General features: G+C 38.6%; 3 protein-coding genes across 3 annotated transcripts; 1 reads left to right on the top strand and 2 right to left on the bottom strand.

The window, feature by feature from the left end:
* Positions 1–160: 160 nt before the first annotated feature.
* Positions 161–2495, bottom strand: LOC118784787 (sorcin-like). Its single transcript, XM_036539206.1, has 4 exons — positions 2354–2495; positions 1725–1838; positions 769–839; positions 161–258 (listed from the first exon to the last, which is right to left on the bottom strand). The coding sequence occupies exons 1-4, from the start codon at positions 2376–2378 to the stop codon at positions 235–237; spliced, it is 234 nt and encodes a 77-aa protein (XP_036395099.1). The 5' UTR covers positions 2379–2495; the 3' UTR covers positions 161–234.
* A 5369-nt stretch (positions 2496–7864) lies between these two features.
* LOC118784629 (sorcin-like) lies at positions 7865–13688 on the bottom strand. The gene is made up of 8 exons (XM_036538959.1): positions 13168–13688; positions 11474–11566; positions 11081–11150; positions 10613–10656; positions 9970–10117; positions 9435–9548; positions 8553–8611; positions 7865–8329 (listed from the first exon to the last, which is right to left on the bottom strand). The coding sequence occupies exons 1-8, from the start codon at positions 13213–13215 to the stop codon at positions 8303–8305; spliced, it is 603 nt and encodes a 200-aa protein (XP_036394852.1). The 5' UTR covers positions 13216–13688; the 3' UTR covers positions 7865–8302.
* Positions 13689–13865: 177 nt separating this feature from the next.
* On the top strand, positions 13866–18577 carry snrnp48 (small nuclear ribonucleoprotein 48 (U11/U12)). Its single transcript, XM_036539194.1, has 9 exons — positions 13866–14104; positions 14482–14595; positions 15070–15130; positions 15420–15500; positions 16520–16705; positions 16900–17021; positions 17553–17662; positions 17785–17934; positions 18350–18577. The coding sequence occupies exons 1-9, from the start codon at positions 13943–13945 to the stop codon at positions 18408–18410; spliced, it is 1047 nt and encodes a 348-aa protein (XP_036395087.1). The 5' UTR covers positions 13866–13942; the 3' UTR covers positions 18411–18577.
* The last annotated feature ends 700 nt before the right edge of the window (positions 18578–19277 follow it).

Genomic DNA, 19277 nt, shown 5'->3' with positions numbered 1-19277 from the left:
TTCAGACTCAATCATCCAGCAGACTTTCACTAAGCACATTTTGCATCTTTCTGACAATTCAGAGAGAGAATGTTTGAATTGCAGTCATTGTATTGAAGATATTAGAGAACATTTTACAGGGCATTCATAAAAAGTAATACATAGACACAGATGGGAAAAGTAAGAACAGACAGATATTTGTAATCTTCAGAAAGTCAAAGATTATAAGTTGTAACATTTCTGCATGTTAAAGCACTACAGGAGGGATGTTTTGATGAACTGAAAAAAGACAGAAAGTCAACGTTTTAAAATGTGTTTTTGTATCACACAATTTTCTTTTAATTATTAAATATAAATAAATGTATAATAAATATAGTATAATAAATATAGTATAATAAACATAATATTAGAAAATAAATTTCTAATTTTTTACAGAAAGTAAATTTGATCATTTATGGGATAGATAGGGTTTTAGAATTTATACTACTCTGTATCTTGCTGCATCCAAGTATATGCCTGCATTGTTGTCATCATACTGTAATCAAATCAATAAACTACCTCATGAAATCTACTATTTTAGTGGGAACCATCATAAACCAGAGGCACTTGTATGTCATAGGCCTATTTGACACCTAAACAAAATTATGTGGTTTAGACTTGTATAAGGGCTCTCGAGCATCTGTAAAATTTGCCTGGAATGATGATGGTAACAATTCCCTGGTCTTTATCAAAGCTCAGAATTCATTTGAATTCATCTATTCAAATCATTTAAAAGCAAAACAAACTTACTTCTTCCAGAGAGAATGTGGCCACTTGACAGTCACAGTTCAAGCCAGTGACAAGCCGTTTCTTGAACCGATCTGTAATATTAATATGGAGCTTGTAAGTACCAAGCAATTTTACACAGAACCTAGCTAGAAATTTATTTTATGTTTAGAATGGCATTATCCACATTTGTGAAAATTTAGTATAGTTGCATTATGTGTGTGTAATATAAATGTTTTTCATCTTTAAAAAGCACAATAAGTGCAGGGCTCCTGAGTGGCTCTGTTGGCAAAGCACTGGTCTCAACTGCAGGGTCAGCCTTACAGCCCTGTCTTAATCCCAGCCATGTCACTAGCTGATAACCGGGAGCCCACAGCCATGAAGCCAGTTTGTTCTGTGTAGGTGTGTCAGGAGATTCCCCCATCTCACCTCCCTCAGGCACCCTGAAATTTGCCATGGCCCTGCAAGTTGCTGAAACAACATCAGTGGAGTAGCACCTATCCCCCAGCTTTGCTGTGGGGTGCTGTGAGACTATCAGTGTGATTGCATTTGTCTCCTTTCAGTGTTCCTTCACAACTGCAAAGGTTTTCTCAGTGAGACAAACCAAATGTGCACTTGGTGATTCTAAAAAGGGTTGCATGAATTAAAAAAAAACATTAAAATGCACAACTCATGTACAATAACCTTTTAATTAATGATTATTTTTAAATTAATGATTTAATGTTTTTTTGTGGGGTTTCTGATCTCAATAACATAACCTGATATTTTGACTGAAGCTTGAGGCTAATGTTTGTAACTATTTGTAGTGCGCAATGTACATATTGTACAATGTACAATGTGTTGTTAGTGGTTTTTGTTTCCTTTTTTTTCTGCAGACATACAACAATCCATAAGCTCTCATTTTTTAGGACTGAATTCAAAATACTTCAGTTGGCATTAAGAGTAAACATTAAGAGTAACTCACAAAATGATTACTCTACCTGTCAAGGCCTGTAGCTTCACAGTGCTTGCCACAAAATCATCAAATGTCATGCGTCCTTTGGAGCTGTATCGTTTCCATAACAACTCAAATGTCTGAGAATTTATGGTGAGCCCTATAAAATATTTTAGGAGGATTTAGAGTGAATCTGCACTGCACTGGATTCGATGTACAGTACATTATCACATTATGCAGATCTAGGCTTTGCATATAAATTCATACAACTAGATACACACAAATGTAATTTTAGGTCACACCAGCAATACCCCACTCAGGATTCAAAGTAACTTGCAGCTCTCTGGTTTCCATTACAGAATACTGTAACCCATGCACTTGTATTCTAATTTGTGCTGACTGAAAACTAAATCATTTGAATCAAACATTTCTCCAACAGCAAATAGCTGTAAAGATTAGAGGGGTCACATCCCAAATGGCTCATTGCCATCTTTTTCACGTGTTTTGAACCAAAATTCCCAATTTCTCTTTGATTTAACACCATTTCTGTATGTTCGGTAAACCTTGAGAGTGGTTCCCTCATTGAGCTGATTTTGGTAGCCTATAATGAAATACAATCATATTTATCAAATAAAATGTTAAAAACGGATCATTGCAAGATGTTGAATTTACTACCTTTGGAATCAAGGAGAGTCTTCATTTGACTTGAGGTCACATATCCAGTTTTGCTCAAGTCAACATCTGTGAATTCCTTCTTCAAGTTTCCTACTTGTAGCTCCAACTTCTGAAATTCTTCACCATTTAATTTCCCAGAATTATCATTCTATGTCATTTTGACATAAGGAAAAAATAATAAAAAATATCAATCAATGGTCAACCTCAGGATATATCAAGCCAAAAGCTACATTTTTGTGCTGATTTTCCTTCCTAGTGACTTTAATTATGTCTGCTTGATTGAATATCTAGCAGCTTTAGCTTCAGTAATTAATTAGAATGAAAACAAGCTCACTGATAAACAGGAGACCTACAGTATGTGATCACATTTGACAAACATAAATGTAAAGGATACATCCATAATAGACAGCAAGGTTTTGGATGTCTCCAGACTCAGATCTGAAAATGAATATAAAATAAATGATTACACAGTATCTGGGTATGTATGTACTGTATGTGTGTTCATATAACCTCTCTGTCTTATAATGCAATATACATTGATATTTTGATATGTTTAATTATAATTATATAAAATAACTTCAGTTCAGTTAGAGGGAAACTTTACAGCATAAACTCATATATTGTACACAGGATCACTTACATCGGCCTCCAACAGAGTAATCCAACTCGGTGAGCTTTTTCTGAAGTTCATCAGCATTGAGGTCCTATTTAAAATAAAATTTACATTTTTTTATTTGACTTTTTTCACATTTTCATGGATAATGTTTCATATATTGTGTTCTTTCTGATCCTCCAGGTGCCTTTGATGATACCAATGAGCTCTAATTGCCTTTAAGGACAATCTTACAGTGTTAAACAAATGCTTTACTAGCAGAATAAGTGGGTGTTAAAATATGCATTTCACCAAAATATAGAAATCTAGTTGGTTAGGAGTTGTTAGCTAGTTCACTAGCTAGACAAACAGCTGTCAATGTAGCTACCAAGTGAATCAAAATTGGGCAATAAATCTCAGTAAGCTATTCCATGCAACAGATCTCTCCTAAATCTCCGTTTGCTGAGATTACAAAGTTTAACTGTAATAATGTGATCTGACAAAGGCACTGCGTGATGTTAATGAAACCTCCTTTGACTTTTTGCTAGTGGTGTGCAGGTCACATAGGTTCTGGCTATGTATGTCGGATAGAGGATAAATGAAAATGCAAATGACTGGAATGTAATATTTTTATTGTATTGTGTATGTATAATTTTCTGCATGAATCACATACCTGTGCCACCTGTTTAGAGATTTCCTTTACATTATATTACAGGGATCAGCCCAGGAATGAATGTGTTTATTTTGAATTTTATGTTGAATAAAGAACAGGTGAAAATTTGATTATGATATGCATGCATTTAAACATGAAAAAATTTAGGTGAAAATCTTACTTTATTTTGAAAATATTACACTTGCATGAAAAATGCTGCATTTTCATCCATGAACACTGAGTTGTATAGTGCTATTTTTTTCTCTTCTGTAGTATGTTTAGTTTAACCTATGTCCTCATTTTCTAATAGATGACATTATTAGCTAACCAAAACTCATTAATCAATGGGCCTTAGAGTCAGCTGAAAATCAGTTTAATCTGAAAACAACACCTGGATATTTTTCAGTGAAAGCTGGTAAAAACTGAAATTTCTGGGCCCTAGAGATATATTCTACTCAATTCTATTCAACATGTTATTGTGACAAATATTTGAAAATATGTTCCCATTTTGGTTTTCCTATTTTATAGTATATGGATACACATTTACCTTTCATATGGGACAACTGCATACTTTTTGGACCATACATCATCCACATGAATTCCCTCTTGGTTTTCTTCAGAGCATAACAATCATTGAATCTTGAATTAGAATCCATCAGTATTGCAACCTTGATTGACTTTATTTGTAAAGAAACATGCATCAATACCCAAACAACCATACTTACACTCACACATGATTTCTCAGGGAAAGATTCACAGGTCAGGTTGTGTGGCCACTGGAAGCCAAATGAGTTCAGCATACTCTCACAACCATGTCTCGCTTGCTCACAAAGTGGTCGCAAAGGGAGATGAGCTTACCCCCTCACATACGTAAACAAAACATAGATGAAATTTTATGTCTACTGGATGCATAGCCTCATCCTGATTTTATGCATAAATGTATTTGACATGAAAGTCTGGCTGTAGGAGATGTCCTTACAAAGTGTGATCCTGACTGGTTCACAACTTCCTTGAGAAAACTACAAACTATCACCTCCAACAGGAGCTGAAAGCTCCTGAGAAACATGGAGGGAAAAAGGTCCATGGTGAATGATAAATACAGTACCAGTCAAAAATTTGGACATGTCTGACTAAGATAATGGGAAACATGTATTCAAAGACATTTTGATCTAAAGACTTATGCTTTAAATGCTTGAAATTTGTTTCTTAGACAGATATAAACTAATTAATGCCTGTGTATGAATTTCTTTCCAAAAAAACTTTGGCTATTTTAGCTATTTTGAAGAATCTAAAATATAGATTATATTTGAGATAAAAATAAGATAGTTTTCATTTGTTTAACAAAGTAATTCAATTTTTTTGTGTTGTTTCATAGTAATTATTATTATTACTGCTATTTACTATTATTCTAAAATGTGGAAAATAGTAAATATAAAAAAAAAAAATAAAGAAAGATGTCCATGCTTTTGACTGGCACTGTAGATCCAGCAAATTAAGACATTTGTGTATAATCAATTTAGCATTGGCTATGTGTCAATTCCTGATTTAAGGACTTAACAACACATGTTTAAGCAGGTTGTTGATGGAAGTTAATACTATTTTGCTATTGTTAAGTGGAGAAAAACATGTACAGTACCACTCAAAAGTTATATCAATATATACAGAAACGATACCCTTAAGCAGGTAACGCCCTTAAGCAGGCAAGGGTCCACCCACTAATGAAAAAACCCACTCTGAACCCCTCCCTAGTCAACAACTATAGGCCAGTTTCCCTACTCCCATACCTCTCTAAAGCTGTGCTGTGCTGTGTTTAACCAAATCTCCCACTTTCTCACTATTAACAATTTACTTGACCCTAACAAATCTGGTTTCAAAGCTAATTACTCCACTGAAACTGCCCTAATTGCTGTAACTAACACACTGCAAGCTGCAACGGCTGCCTATCTCTCTTCTGTCCTTATCTTCCTAGATCTATCAGCTGCCTTTGCCACGGTCAACCACCATATCCTCTTGTCTGAGTTGTCGGCCCTGCGAATTACTGGAATGGCCCTGGAATGGTTCACCTCCTACCTCAAAGGCTGCTCCTCCTCCTGGCAGGGCTCCATCTCCTCGCCCCGGTTCCTGAAGAGAGGTGTTCCACAGGGATCAGTGCTGGAACCACTCCTGAACACTTGGAGAGGTCATAACAGCACTGTTGCATCATTCATATGCAGATGATACACAACTGTTCATTGCCTTCCCTCCCAAGATGGACGTCACTCCTCAAATATCAGCATGTCTCACTGACATCTTGGGCTGGATGAACAAGCAACAGCTCAGACTGAACTTTGACAAGACTGAGATAGTCTATGTCCCAGCACGTCTCCTCTGAGTTACCTGTCAATTTGCATTGACAACACAAAGGCAATGGCAACCACAACTGCCAAAACCCCAGGGGTAACCTTGGACAACAATCTGTCTTTCAAAGAATGTATTGCAGACACAACCAGGATCTGCAGTTTAATTTTATTCAATATTAGGAGGATCAGACCATACCTCGTCAAATACACAGCTCAAGTTGTTCTCCGGGCTCTTATCCTGTCACGTCTGGACTACTGCGACTCGCTGCTTGCCTGCCTCCCTGCATATGCCATCTGACCACTGCAGCTTCTCCAGAATGCAGCAGCCGTGACTTACTGACTCCTTGTAATACTTCTCGATAACTACTCTTAACATAGTGATACACTTATTTGGAAGTCGCTCTGGGTAAGAGCGTCTGCTAACTGATGTAATGTAATGTAAAACACAGTAAATCATCTGTTAACTCAATTACTTACTTTCATGCATGAGTCCTGTGGGAAAGAATCGCACGCCAAACTTTGTGGCCAGGAGAAGCCAAATTTAGCCATTAGAGTGTCACAGCCCTTTTTTGCACTCTCACAAAGTGATCGGCAAGGACGGATAGCCTCGCCCTGCTTGCATTGCGGGGCATAAACAGAACACAGAAATAACTGCATGTCTGGAGAGCACTGAACTTTTACAAGTGGGTAAAACTGATGAATTTCAAGTCCAGCATCATCCTGGTTCCGATGTCCTAATAAATTTGGCATGACAGTTTCACTGTAGGCTATATCCTTACAAAGTGGAACTGTGATGGGTTGGCAGGACCCTTCAGAAGCTTGGTGACTGCTTTCAGCTCCCTGCATGAAACTCAAAAGTCCCAGAAGTATCAGAATGCACATCCTCGTATCTGCTGAAAACCACTGGCTTTAATGCAGAATGAATTTTCTTCTGTCGAATTCCAAAAACACTGTTTGGCTGCTGCCTGTTTTTCGCTGCTTCTCTCCCTCTGTTTGCCTTCTGCCTACACACCCCAGTCCTTTATATGGGAGGGTTAGGTACATTCCTGGCAGTTTCATCCAGCTGGATTCAATTTCACAGCTCACTCATTTTCCAGACCAGCCCTCTATCTGGCTTCAATTATCACAATAATTCAAGTTTGTTTATTTAGTTTTGACACCAGTTTTAGATAAACATGATCTGTCATATACTGTCATCATAGAAGAAAAAAAGTCCCTCATAATTATTTGGAGTACCTTAAAAATATTTGTCTTAGCAGAATTTTAAGTGGCAGTGCTTAAGGTGAGTGAGCAAATTTGCCATCTGAAATGTAGACATCGCATTCACCCACCGTGTCGCTTGTAGGTGTGACCGAAGGGTAAGTATAATAGAGAGCACCATATGCCTAAAATCTCATTATCTCCACAAAAGGTGGTATTAATTGCAAAATTGTGGGAAATTTTATATTAATATTATCTCAGTTTTACTGTATTTTAGTTAAACTTGTCTTTTGAGCTGACAATGTTTTTTGCCAATGTAAGATGAGGTGTTTAGCTAAAAAGTAGGCACTTAGCTAAAGGCCCAAACGTTTAAAGAAAGGTTGTACAACCTGGTGCGGTTTTCCAATACGATAATCAGCCTTTCCTCAATTTTGTCCCTCTGTCTGGCTGAAAGTGAGCTGCCATGAGTGGGTAATGCCTTGAAAGTTGATATTTTCTCAGCAGGATTTTTTTATGTATGCTTTTCTTTGATGGACACAACCATAGAAGATAGTGGCACAGATATTCTCTTCTGACCAGATATTCTATGTTCCCTCTGTCCTCCATCTATGAGATTTCTCCTCTCCCCTTCTCTGGTACAGTGCTGGAGCTGAAGGATTATAGTGTAGTCAACTGAAGCCCAGATCACAAAAAAGCAGAAGTGACCATTAAGAATACAGTCCTTACTGTTAGTTGAATGGAGGTGATACACATTTTATTACATTCCAGTAAACACAGTATAGACTGTTTTCCATTACTTATTGACTTGACACTATATTAATAGCATACACATGGGTAAAAATGATTAGAAACTATAGCTGGTGGTTAAAAAAGTAATCAGTACATATGTACATCAATTGTAATAACATCAATCTAGAGGAAATATTTCAATTATCAGTATTATAACTTCTTGCTAATGCACAAGTTGACTAAAAAGGAAGCAAAATGATAAACTAATGAGGCAAGCAGAACAGTAGTTAAAAAGTATGTTTATCTTTCATTAGTTAAAAAAATAACAACCAAGGATAGAAAAATACCACACATGCATTTTATTAGATATGGCATAACATTCTGCTTTGTAAAGGGTAAATGTGGGCAAAATCCCTTTCAGATGTTCTCCTGTCCGCTCATGAGCTCATGACACATTGGATAAACTGGAAAGAAGGGAAAGCAATCAATTACAAGGGTTTCTTCCATGGACTGACAACTAAACCATGCGTGGAAAAAATGTACGTACTGTAAGGTGTATTTAATGGTACATTTACAATCCAGTTCAAACAACAACCATAACACGTGCCTTTAGGATTGCGTTGTGTATTGCTTTTCAACTTTACCAGTGAGAAGAGATCTTTTGGCATTGAGCTCAGAGACACTTACATCATCGTATTGAAAAGTGGCCATTCCCTGCCCAGCCTGATCCCGTTTTCTGAATAAATCTGTAACAAATGCAGAAAAAAAACTGATACTCGGACTACATGGGCTTTATAAATGCCATTTCATGAAATGTATAAAATGATAACAAAACAATGGATTTTCAAAAATACAAAAAAAAAAAAAAAAAACAAAAATCATGTATACAAACTTAAAGAACAGATACCTCTAACAGTCTTCAACAACAACAATCTTCATGCAAGCAATGGACTCTCTGTTCACAACTTTTGCAAGTTATGCAATAATGTTTTTGCAATTTTGCCGCATAATACCTCACAAGGTACCCCAACTGTAGCTCATCACTGAGCAGTGCAATTGATTGGTTAAGAATAATTAACCAAAAACACAAGTGAGTGTCTGTACTGCACGTGCCCTTTAAACAGAACAAGAATGGAATTCATGCAATATTTTCAAAGGAGGCTGAGACAAAAACTTGTATTCATGCCATAAATTTACTTTCCAGCATAGATCGGCATAGTTTAACTTGCATCATGTTGGTGAACACACCCTTTTTCATTTTGCTTTCACTGCATAAAACAGCCTTTGTGTCCAGAAATGTTTCAAATGCCATGTTCTTCAAGCCAGCATTTCTATGGTTTTGGCTCTACAGCATCCGTGACCCATCACAGTGAAAAGATGTTTTAGTGAAGCTGTGAAGTTTGTAATAATAAATGTTCAGTTTTTTGTGAAATGCAATGCACCTTGCATTTTATGCCTCTGAATTCAAGTATGTCAAGGCGGATGTGTAAGGAACAAAAGTTGTTTAACAAAACCTTGTGCAACGCAGTTAGAATACTTGTAGACTACATAAAAGTGCAAAACTCTTACCAGTAAGGGTTCGGAGTTTGATGCAGCAGGCGACATAATCATCAAATGAGATCTTCCCATGAGTGCTGTATCTCTTAATGATGCCATTCATAGCTTGAGGGCTCAGTCTGTAGCCTGTAGACACAGAGACATACACAACACAAATACAAACTGAATGCACTAATTTGCATTTCAAACCCACATGCAGTTGGACAGTTTATTTACAATAATAATTGTGTCTGTGGATGAAATAATTCTCAGCTTTCTTTTCTAAGTAATATTCCAATCTCTGCAGAAATACAGCTACAACTCGTTCTTCACATCTACAAACACAGCTACTACACTTTAAGGATTCAAAATATCATAAACAAAAAATCTATATTTAACCAAGTTAGCAACCTAATTTTGCTCTAAATTCAACATGCAAACAAAACCTACAAAGTTGAGAACACAGATAGAATTTACACTACACTTCATTCCTATGCTTCAGTTTGAGGTATGGACACAACTAAATTACTGCTGGTCATCCAGGAATGAAATATCTGTGGAGACATACCCATAGAGGCGACAGCTTGGTGCATTTCCTGTGGGTCCACAGTGCCACTTTGGTCTCGGTCAATGGACATGAAATGCTGTTTCCAGGCATTCAGGACACTCCACAGCTCCTTGAACTCATTGAAGCCCATTGTGTGTGAGAAGTCTCTCTGAGATTGTGTTAGGGATCGCAAAGCAGGTGAGCAAGGTATTCAGGCAGAAATCTGCTCTCTCACTTCCACCATACTGTATGTCAATTACTACTCCAGTGATCACTCCAAAATGACAGCATAATATGTAAACAGTAAGACAACAGAGATCTGAATTTTTATTAGTCGCAATTATTATTACACCAATTTTTAATAATTGAAAAGGCTTTACGAGCTCATCGCTGGAAAAATATTTTCCAAAGAAGACTTTCTGTAATTTATCAATGAAAAAGTTCCCAGCAGTCAGGGTTGTACAGGCTGTTGACTTGGGGAATGGCTCATACATCCCACTGAAAAAATTCCTTGCATTTCACTTCCTAGAACATTCAATTGTTCCATGAAACATTAACATATTTTCAAACTTCTCCTGATACACACTGTGAATATGAGAAAGAAATAGTTGGGTGAGATGGTCAGAAGAACTCATGTGCACTTCACTTGGAATGAAAAGGATACATCCAACATGCTGATCATCAGCCTACAGGTCTCAAGATTGAAAGCTGTTAAAAAAGGAAGGTGCTAGAATTAGTTATGCAATTTGCCAATAGTCAGGATGTTAAGACATGTCCAAGCACAGCATACTTAAGTAAATACTTCTTTTTTTTTCGCTTGGCACCATTTTCCTTCCTAGCCACATTCATCCTGCACCAAACAAAATACCTTCTTTAAAAAAAACATGTTATAAGCACTGCTGGAGGTTACAGCTCAATATTAAAAATACAAAAGAAACTGTTGCGAAAGCAAGATCATGACAAAATGTACTTTTGGAGAAGCCAACATTAAGTGATTAAGGTGCAGTAAGGGGAAGGTTACTCCCTCTCTGTCCACACAATTTATATAGGGTCTATGTAAATGGATTCAGGAGTCTGAAAGCTCATTTTCCAAATGGAACAGCAGGAAGCACGAGAGGAATTCTAATCTTACGTTTATAGGCTCCAGAGATGTTGGACTGAGTTAGACATGTCTGGAGCTCATCTGCAGATATCTGACCATCCTATTCAACACAAAGAAACATCTCCACGTAAATGAGTAATTCAATTTGTGCAAATAATAATAATAATAATAATAATGTGCAGGAGACACAGGATGTGAATAAACATCACTGTTTCAATTTTACTAATAAATCATGCTAATTACTAATCATGTTCTTTTACATGAGGAAAAAAGAATCAGTTAAGTGCATTAACACTAAGATACTTGCTTAAAAGGAGCAGTAGACAGTTTATGACAATAAAAACCATATCATTGGCTACATCTGTGAACTAACTGGCTGTAAGGTGCTAGGGAAGTAAAACATTAGATAGACATTAGATTTACCTGGCCTGCAACAGCAGCGAAATAGCTATAAAGAGGATCTTGCGGCTGGCCAGGAAATCCTCCCATAACAGGGGCACCAGGTGCTCCCCCGTACTATTCAGAACAAGAGAGAAAGACACAAAACAAACCAAATGTCACTTTTCCTATGGCTCTTCTCTCTGCATAACTATTTTCTGTTTGAACAATGACCATTGTTTTGTTATCACAATCTTGCATTCTAGTTGTACCGACAACATACGGGCTACGGACAAAAAAATAAACAGGCTGTCTTCCGAAACAGTATGCATCTAAGTTAGTGTAGCCTATAGACTGGTCGAAGTTTTACAAACTTCATAGAAAAGGGGAGTTTGGGGAGTTAGTTTTTATTATTGTGATCACAACATAGTGCCAAGCCCCCTTTATCCGTTCTGTGACAGCAAAAAAACAAAAAAAAGAGGTTGCAAGCTGCAAGCTACCTCAAATGCTTCCAAGCCCCAGAGGTGTAATGCAATATATACAACAATTAAACAAACTGATAAGAATTAACATCTTATTAACATCTTACGTTTGGCCTGGGAGAAAAACTAAAGGGAAAAAACAACGAAAACGATATGCTTTCCAGTCCATGAAAAAAAACATTCTGCCCAAGACCTCCGTATAGGAAGTGACATAATCACATTCCGAGAAGACCACCGCCCACTTAACTGTATCCACTGAATCAATCGAAAAGACTTAGGAGAGAATAAGAGATACATATTTCAACGAGTTGTTCTCCCTGTAGTGTCCCGCAACATATCCGCAAATGTTTAGCACTACCTGATACATAATTCTCATTTTCACTGAACAGCGTGTTCTGTAACCAGCTGGGTTGTGGCTGGGTTCCTTTTCAGATAATCGTAAAAACGAACGAACTGAATCTGATAAACTTCACCTTCGACCAGCGTGGAAATAAAGCACCACTCTCATCGAACCTTTGAACATTTTATAAAACGTTAAGCTGCGATCAAATAACTGATGTCACTACATACTATCTCGTTTAGATTTAATATCTACGTCATGGTGCCACTATCCGTATTAGGCTACCAATCAACATCCATTCTAATAAATCTCGTATGTGTGATTTCTACCCAGTGTTCCAACAAATGTCCAACAATCAGTGATGTATTATCTTAACATTAGATATCCACATGATTAACTAGGAATCAAAGGAATAATGCATGCAACTCGAGTATATTTTACGAACTAACCAACTACAAGTTTCACGAGGGTAAGTCGGTCAATAACTGGAGATCTTCTGGACTATTTTCTTTTATCCGCTATCGCAGTACAAATACATGGTTTCTTCTTCATGTACCTTCAAGTGGCATCGCAGTCAGTTAGCAACTTAAGCAGCTTTGCAGGCCCTCCTGAAACGGTGCAACCTTAACGTAATACATTACTTCTGAGTGACTACATTATTTTTGTTCGACTCTCTCCTTGTTCGTAGGCTATAGGTGGTTTTGCATGTTGTCACATAAACCTTCAGTTAGTTAAGTGCTACATTTTCATTTCTTTCCATAGTCTAATGCGGGTAACTTCCGCAGCAGAAACATGCTCCGTGTATCCCCCGCCAACAACAGTTCTACAACACGATATACACGGACACTTGTCCCATTTCCCCGATATTTCTTTCAAATCAATTTTCAATATAAGAATTCAACGGGAAACATTCATACCCCTCCACCGAATCCTCCGGGGGGGGCACCATATCCTGGGTAACTCATCTTTCTGGACTTTTTTCAAGATGACGGAAATTCCTCGGTACAGCTTGGTGGCTAGTTACTAGTGACTCTCACATTCAAAATGGGAGGGCCAGGTAGGTTATTGCGAAAACGATGTCCGGTCTGCGGCAGGGATGTGGGATGCACAGGTTTTTAAATCTGCTGTACAGCCTCACATGTTTTAAATAATGAAAATGGCAACATCTACAATACACAGAATGTGAATGTTATCAACACAAAAGTTCATAGATTAACGAGTGTGGCGAGCGAGCTGATGACTAATTAATTAGTACGGATTTTATTTTTTTTTTTATCCCCTTGCCATTCACTATACAAGGTTTTCGAAAATGATTTTAGAAAACTGATTATAAGAAAAATGTTAAGGTGCAGCTGTTTGTTGCTATATATTTGCAGCTGGTTTGCTGTTAGCATAGGTCTAAATAGTCTTAACAACATAAACCGTGGTAAATCCAGGCGACGGGTGAACTATGTGTAAAACACTTGCCATATGGCTACACTAGCTGTAGAAAGATTACAAATAACTTCAATTACCACAATGCACCAGTAAACTTAAACCCCACCCATTGACGTCATTGATAAGCGCACCTTTCCTGGAGTCGCCATTGTTTGTTCTCATGCGCTAAGGAGCAGCGGGAAGGGCCGTTGCTCCAGTATGCTTTGTCAGTTCAATAACTTATCCGGTGACGTACACACGTAGCTAACCTCCAAGATGTGTGACATGCATATGAACAACGAGGAGTTAGATTCACTTCATTCTCGACAGGAGAGACTTCAGGAGTTGACGGATTTCACTGAAAGTTGTCAGAAGAAGCTGGAAGGGTTGTTTGAGGCGCTAGGATGGAGTCAGGAACTGAACACAGACTTGATGCAGGTAACTTGCGTAATGCAGTGGATAAGCAGTAGGGACCTATTACCGGTATACAATGCAGCATATTCACTATTTTGAATATTAAAATGTAATGATAGTTTAGTGTGTAGTTAGGGTCAGAAGTACAGCATTGGACATCATACCCCAGGCACTGGCAATGTCGTTAGCCGAAGCAAGAAAGGCTTTTAAACGTAAATTCCTAACCTCTCTTTATGTAACTAACAGTTAACTAGCTGGTCTGGTTAGCTATGCCTTCGTCGTTTTGTAGATACGTCATCACGTCTATTAAACAGCTAGACTAGCTTCTTTGAGAAAGCTTGTACCGGTTTAGTGTTTGACGTCTGAGGAGTAATAGTTACGTTTCTGTTTCGCATCGTCAGGAGCCCATGGAGGTGTGTCCGTATGACCCCAACCACCGAGTCCCACAGAAGAGCATGGAAAGACACAAAGCAATGTGCAAATTAACCAAGATGGGCTACAGTCGAGAAGAGCAGGTATCCACGATGTTCACGCATGTGCACTGTAGACCATTTTGATGCCATTTTGTTTGGCTTCTTCACAAAGCCAGATAGAAACTGTGTTTATGAGTAAAGAGGCCTGTATAGGCCTGTATCGATTATATCTGATCAATGACTTATCGTTGCTCTAGTAGTAGTTAAAACATGAGTCCGGATATAGCTTAGCAAATTACATGCCTTATAGAAATGCCTAATATCCTTTTCTAAACTACTAGAAGTTTGAAACTACACGTTTTGAGTCTGAATGACTCAGATCAGACTTATCGAGTATCACTGCAACATTATTTTGTCAGCATAAATAATATGCATATTTGTACTTTGTATGTAATGCTGCATATTCACTGATTTTAGTCTTGCAATTTAATGATTGTTTTTAAAACAATCATTGTTTTAAAAACATAGCATTGGACATCATACCCCAGCCACTGACAGTTGTATTGTTTTTTTCAGGCTGAGATGTATAACCCTACCATTTGTTATGAAAAAACCAATATTCCCTCCATTATTATTGGTGAGTATATAAAAAGTAAGAGTCTCACTAAGCCAAGAAAGATCCATGCCTTCATGCACAGTTTGATCTTCATGCAAATGGGTCTAATTAATTTTTCTTTTAAAATACTTTAAAGTTGAGCAGAAGGTTTATCTGTTAACTGATGCCATTGCTTCCAAGGAAGTACTTTTCACCTCCTCTGTCCAGAATGACTTTCTTCAGGTTCAGGACTGGTGCAGTCAGTTCAGTTCCTGCAATTTATTTGTGCAAGGTGTTGTTGTAATGTGAAAACAATATTCTTCTTGTCCAGACAAACATGCACAGCGACAGATTATTCTCAAGGCAAAAGCATGCGCAGCTCCCGGAAGAAACGAAGTACAGTACAGCCAAAGTAAGTAGTACTGCATTGTCCCTTTAAAGATGGCCAAGAACAGATACAGTGTTTAATCTAAGGAGCAAGACCTTTGCACCACCAGACTTCTGGATTTTGAGGACAGCAATAAAAGAATTTGTGGGAAAATTCTCTGGATGCTTTCTGGTGGGCTACATGCTGCAAGCCTGTTGATGAACATGAAGTTGAAATGAGAAAATGCTTACCCTGTTTGTCCAGCAGGGACCACTAGTGAGCAGTTAGAACATTTGGTGAGGAACTTGAGGAAATTGTCAAAACTATGCTGTTTCTCTAAGTATGTCCCGGTGTCATTGGTTTTCCATTTCATTTGAACCTAGTGCCCTGTTTGCTGACTAAACCTGTAGTCCTGCTGTGTGCTCTCTCCTGCGTATCTCCATATATTTGCTGGTGTATGTTATCACTGTACTTGTGTTTTGTTTTTCAGCAACAGTGGTGAGTATAAAGAGGAACTAGACTGTTCTCCTCTCATTCAGGCTTGGCCTGTTTACTTGCAGTATCCTTTAATATAATATCCTTTCAGATGTGCTGGTAACAATAGTGTCATTCTAATAGCACTTAACCAGGAGACGTTAGGCACTCTTGATATTGTTGTGCTTGGAGTTTACTAAAAGTCAGTGGCTTGCTAAAATCACACCAGTGGTTTAATTCCCTGTACGTGTTTGGGGAAATACAGCTAGATCCTTGTTATTTCATTCTCAAGTAAACTGTCTCCTTTTGAAACTTTTCTTTGAAAATTCTGGACATATTAGTTGATGCGTCATTGTTCTTAACAGTGAATTGCATTACCTCTAAAAATACAGAGGATAGGAACGGTGCAGGGAATGACTCGTGACTGTCAAACCAGAAAGATGATTGATTTTTTTCGTGTTATGGATTCTGCAATTTGGCCTGAGCGAATATTGGAACATGCACTGAAAGCGGCTCCATGTGGAGTGTTTTGTATGCAGGTTTGCACATGCTTGTTTGAGTGTATGTTAAGGCTTTTTTGTGTGCTGCAGGTGAATATTCTGCAGATCCTCCTGATGTTCCTCAGAACCACAAACATACAATATGTGACCTCACTGTGGCTGACCGGTTGGCTCTGTATGACCATGTGACCAGAGAGGCCAACCAGCAGAGGGCGCAAGCGCAATCTAGTAACAATGATGACCTCTATGTGGATTTGGTGGCCAAACTCAAGAAAGGTATCATTCGAGAGAGAGAGAGAGCGAGTTGCACACATTGACCCTGGTCTTTTCTTTAGTATTTCTGAGCTTTCTGAGTATAGCTGCTTGGAACTTGAGGTTTCAGTAATGTGTATTAAAGAAGCATTGTGGTATCTGCATGAATAGAACCTTTACCTCTAAAAAAGCCCATTCTAAATGGTTGTTGCTTACAGAAGAGGAGCAGAATGGGCCCAAGTCTCACCTGGAGGTTCTAGCTGAGATGAGAGACTACAAGAGACGGCGACAATCCTACAGAGCTAAGAACGTCCACATCACCAAGAAGTCTTACACAGAGGTAAGTCTTTGCCTCTGTTTCAGAGCAGAGTGCACAGTTTTGTTTGCATTGCAATTACATTATAACATTATTTGTTTAGCAGGTACCGTAATCTAGTGACATACAACTAGCCAGCATATTTTACATTTTCCATTACATTATATTATTGGCATTTAGCAGATGCTCTTATCCAGAGTGACTTACATAGGTTACAATGTTTACATGTTACCTATTTATACAGCTGGATATTTACTGAGGCAATTCTAGGTTAAGTACCTTCCCCAAGGAGCAGAAAACTTTCGTTTATGAGTCCTGCTCCTTATCACTATGCCACACACGCTCATGGGTACAACAACCTTTGGATTAAACGCCCATGGCCCTCACCACTTCATCACACTGATACACAATTACAGTGACCTATTAGTAGATAGTTGTTAATGTAAATGTGACTGAAGAAACACAATACACATTGAACCACCCACCTAGTGAAGGCACACCACTACTTCTTACTTAACTCCTTTTTAATGATGATTGCGTGTGTATGAACTCCAGGTTATCCGGGAAGTGATCGATGTTCACTCTGGTGAGCTGGCCCGTCTGTGGCAGGAAGAGGAGAGGGAGGCAGAGGAGGAGTCTCAGTCGTCCAGGCACTCCTGTCACAGGTAACCTGACTGTCACAGAGAAATCTCTGCACGCTTTACTACTGCAAATCCCTCAGTGTAAGAGCTCAGCTTTTAATTCATGGGGGTGTGTTTCTGACGGCCCTCTGCGCCTGCTCCTACAGGAGGAGGTCTGAGGAGAGGCGCTCTGCGTCGGAGGAGTCATGGCACTCCCACACCAGCTCCAGAGATGCCCACGGCTCTCGGCACAGGCGCCACCGCAGCCGCGAGCGAAGCCGGGACAGGGAGAGGGAGAGGGAGAGCAGGAGGAAGAGGTGAGGCTATGAGTGTGGTGGCGGCACAGTGAAAGCCATTTCGGAATCGCAGGTGGTCCTTACTGATTGTAGCAGTATGGCAGCATCTTCAGCCGTCATCAGGACTAGATAACACTTTGTGATTCGATGTCTGATACATTCTAACTATGAAGTTTGGCTCTACGTGATCTAGTACAAGATTTATGTCTTTAACTTGTCTCTGTTACATTTTATTGATTAGATTGATGGTGTGCATTATGGAGTGTTAGGTTTTGTGGAAGGAGCAGTTATTGTGTGAAAACATGCTTTGGTAGTGCCACGTGCAGGGACCAAAACAGCAACAGATGACAGCCCTCACAAACCTGGTGCACAGCAGTGCCTGTCATTTTGAAGTTGCACAACAGTGTTGACATCTCACTTCCTGTGTTTGTTGCAGGGATTCCCGCTCTCCAGCGGAGAGACATCATGATCGAAAGAAGAAAAAGAAACGTTCTTGATTGTTGAACGTGAGGAGACCCGACGCTTTATCCTTGAAGTGCTTTATTGCTGAAGCAGGGGAGCCACATGAGTGCTGTGAATGGACAGCACAGGGAGTCGCATATCTGAGCTCAGCTGTGTGGCTCAGAGGAGTCTGCATCAGAAAGTGCATGAATTGAAATCTTTCCCAGCTTGGTGACTCCAAGGAGATAAGGTGTGAGTTAAAGAGGAAGAGGCTCGCTTTTCTCACTCACTGATGTGCCATGTTTCTACCACAAATCCATGCTTTTGTGTAGGATTTACTGCGCTTACAGGGGGAGAAGTAGCAGTGGCCATCAACAAGTCTTATCTGTTTTTTATCTCCCTAATATGAATTGTATGTTTAACATTTTTATTTCCTGCAAGTTTACATTACACCAACATTGTTCCATGTACAATTTAATAAATTCACTGACTGACACAGTCTGAGGACTCAAATGAAAAGTTGCTTTTAGAGAAGGCATTGCCTTTGTGTCTGATGGTGCAGGGTTGGTGTCAGTACAGCAGTGTGTTTGAAGTTTGAGTTTCTGTGTTGGTGTTGGAAGTTTTCAAATTGCCCAGATTCCCTTCAGTTTTCAATGTGATATGGCATGTCATAGCTCAGGACTATTTAACTAGTGGCAGGGGATCAAGTACAGCCCTGTTTGGCCTTTCTATTGGTGTAATGAAAAAAACAAACAAAATAAATGTATTTACGTTCTCTCTCAAATTATTGTTTCTTGCACATAAGGTAATGACAGTGCTTTACTGAATGTCATAAGCAATGTCTCAGTGTATTTTAAGACTATTTTAAGCTTTTATGTATATCCATTTGCATATTAATCATCCCTGCATTGTTTCATCAGTCA

The sequence above is a fragment of the Megalops cyprinoides genome, chromosome 10, assembly GCF_013368585.1.
Source record: "Megalops cyprinoides isolate fMegCyp1 chromosome 10, fMegCyp1.pri, whole genome shotgun sequence".
In the NCBI taxonomy this organism is placed as follows: Eukaryota; Metazoa; Chordata; class Actinopteri; order Elopiformes; family Megalopidae; genus Megalops; species Megalops cyprinoides.
Note: the sequence above shows the minus strand (reverse complement) of the source record. Positions and strands in the feature narration are given on the sequence as shown.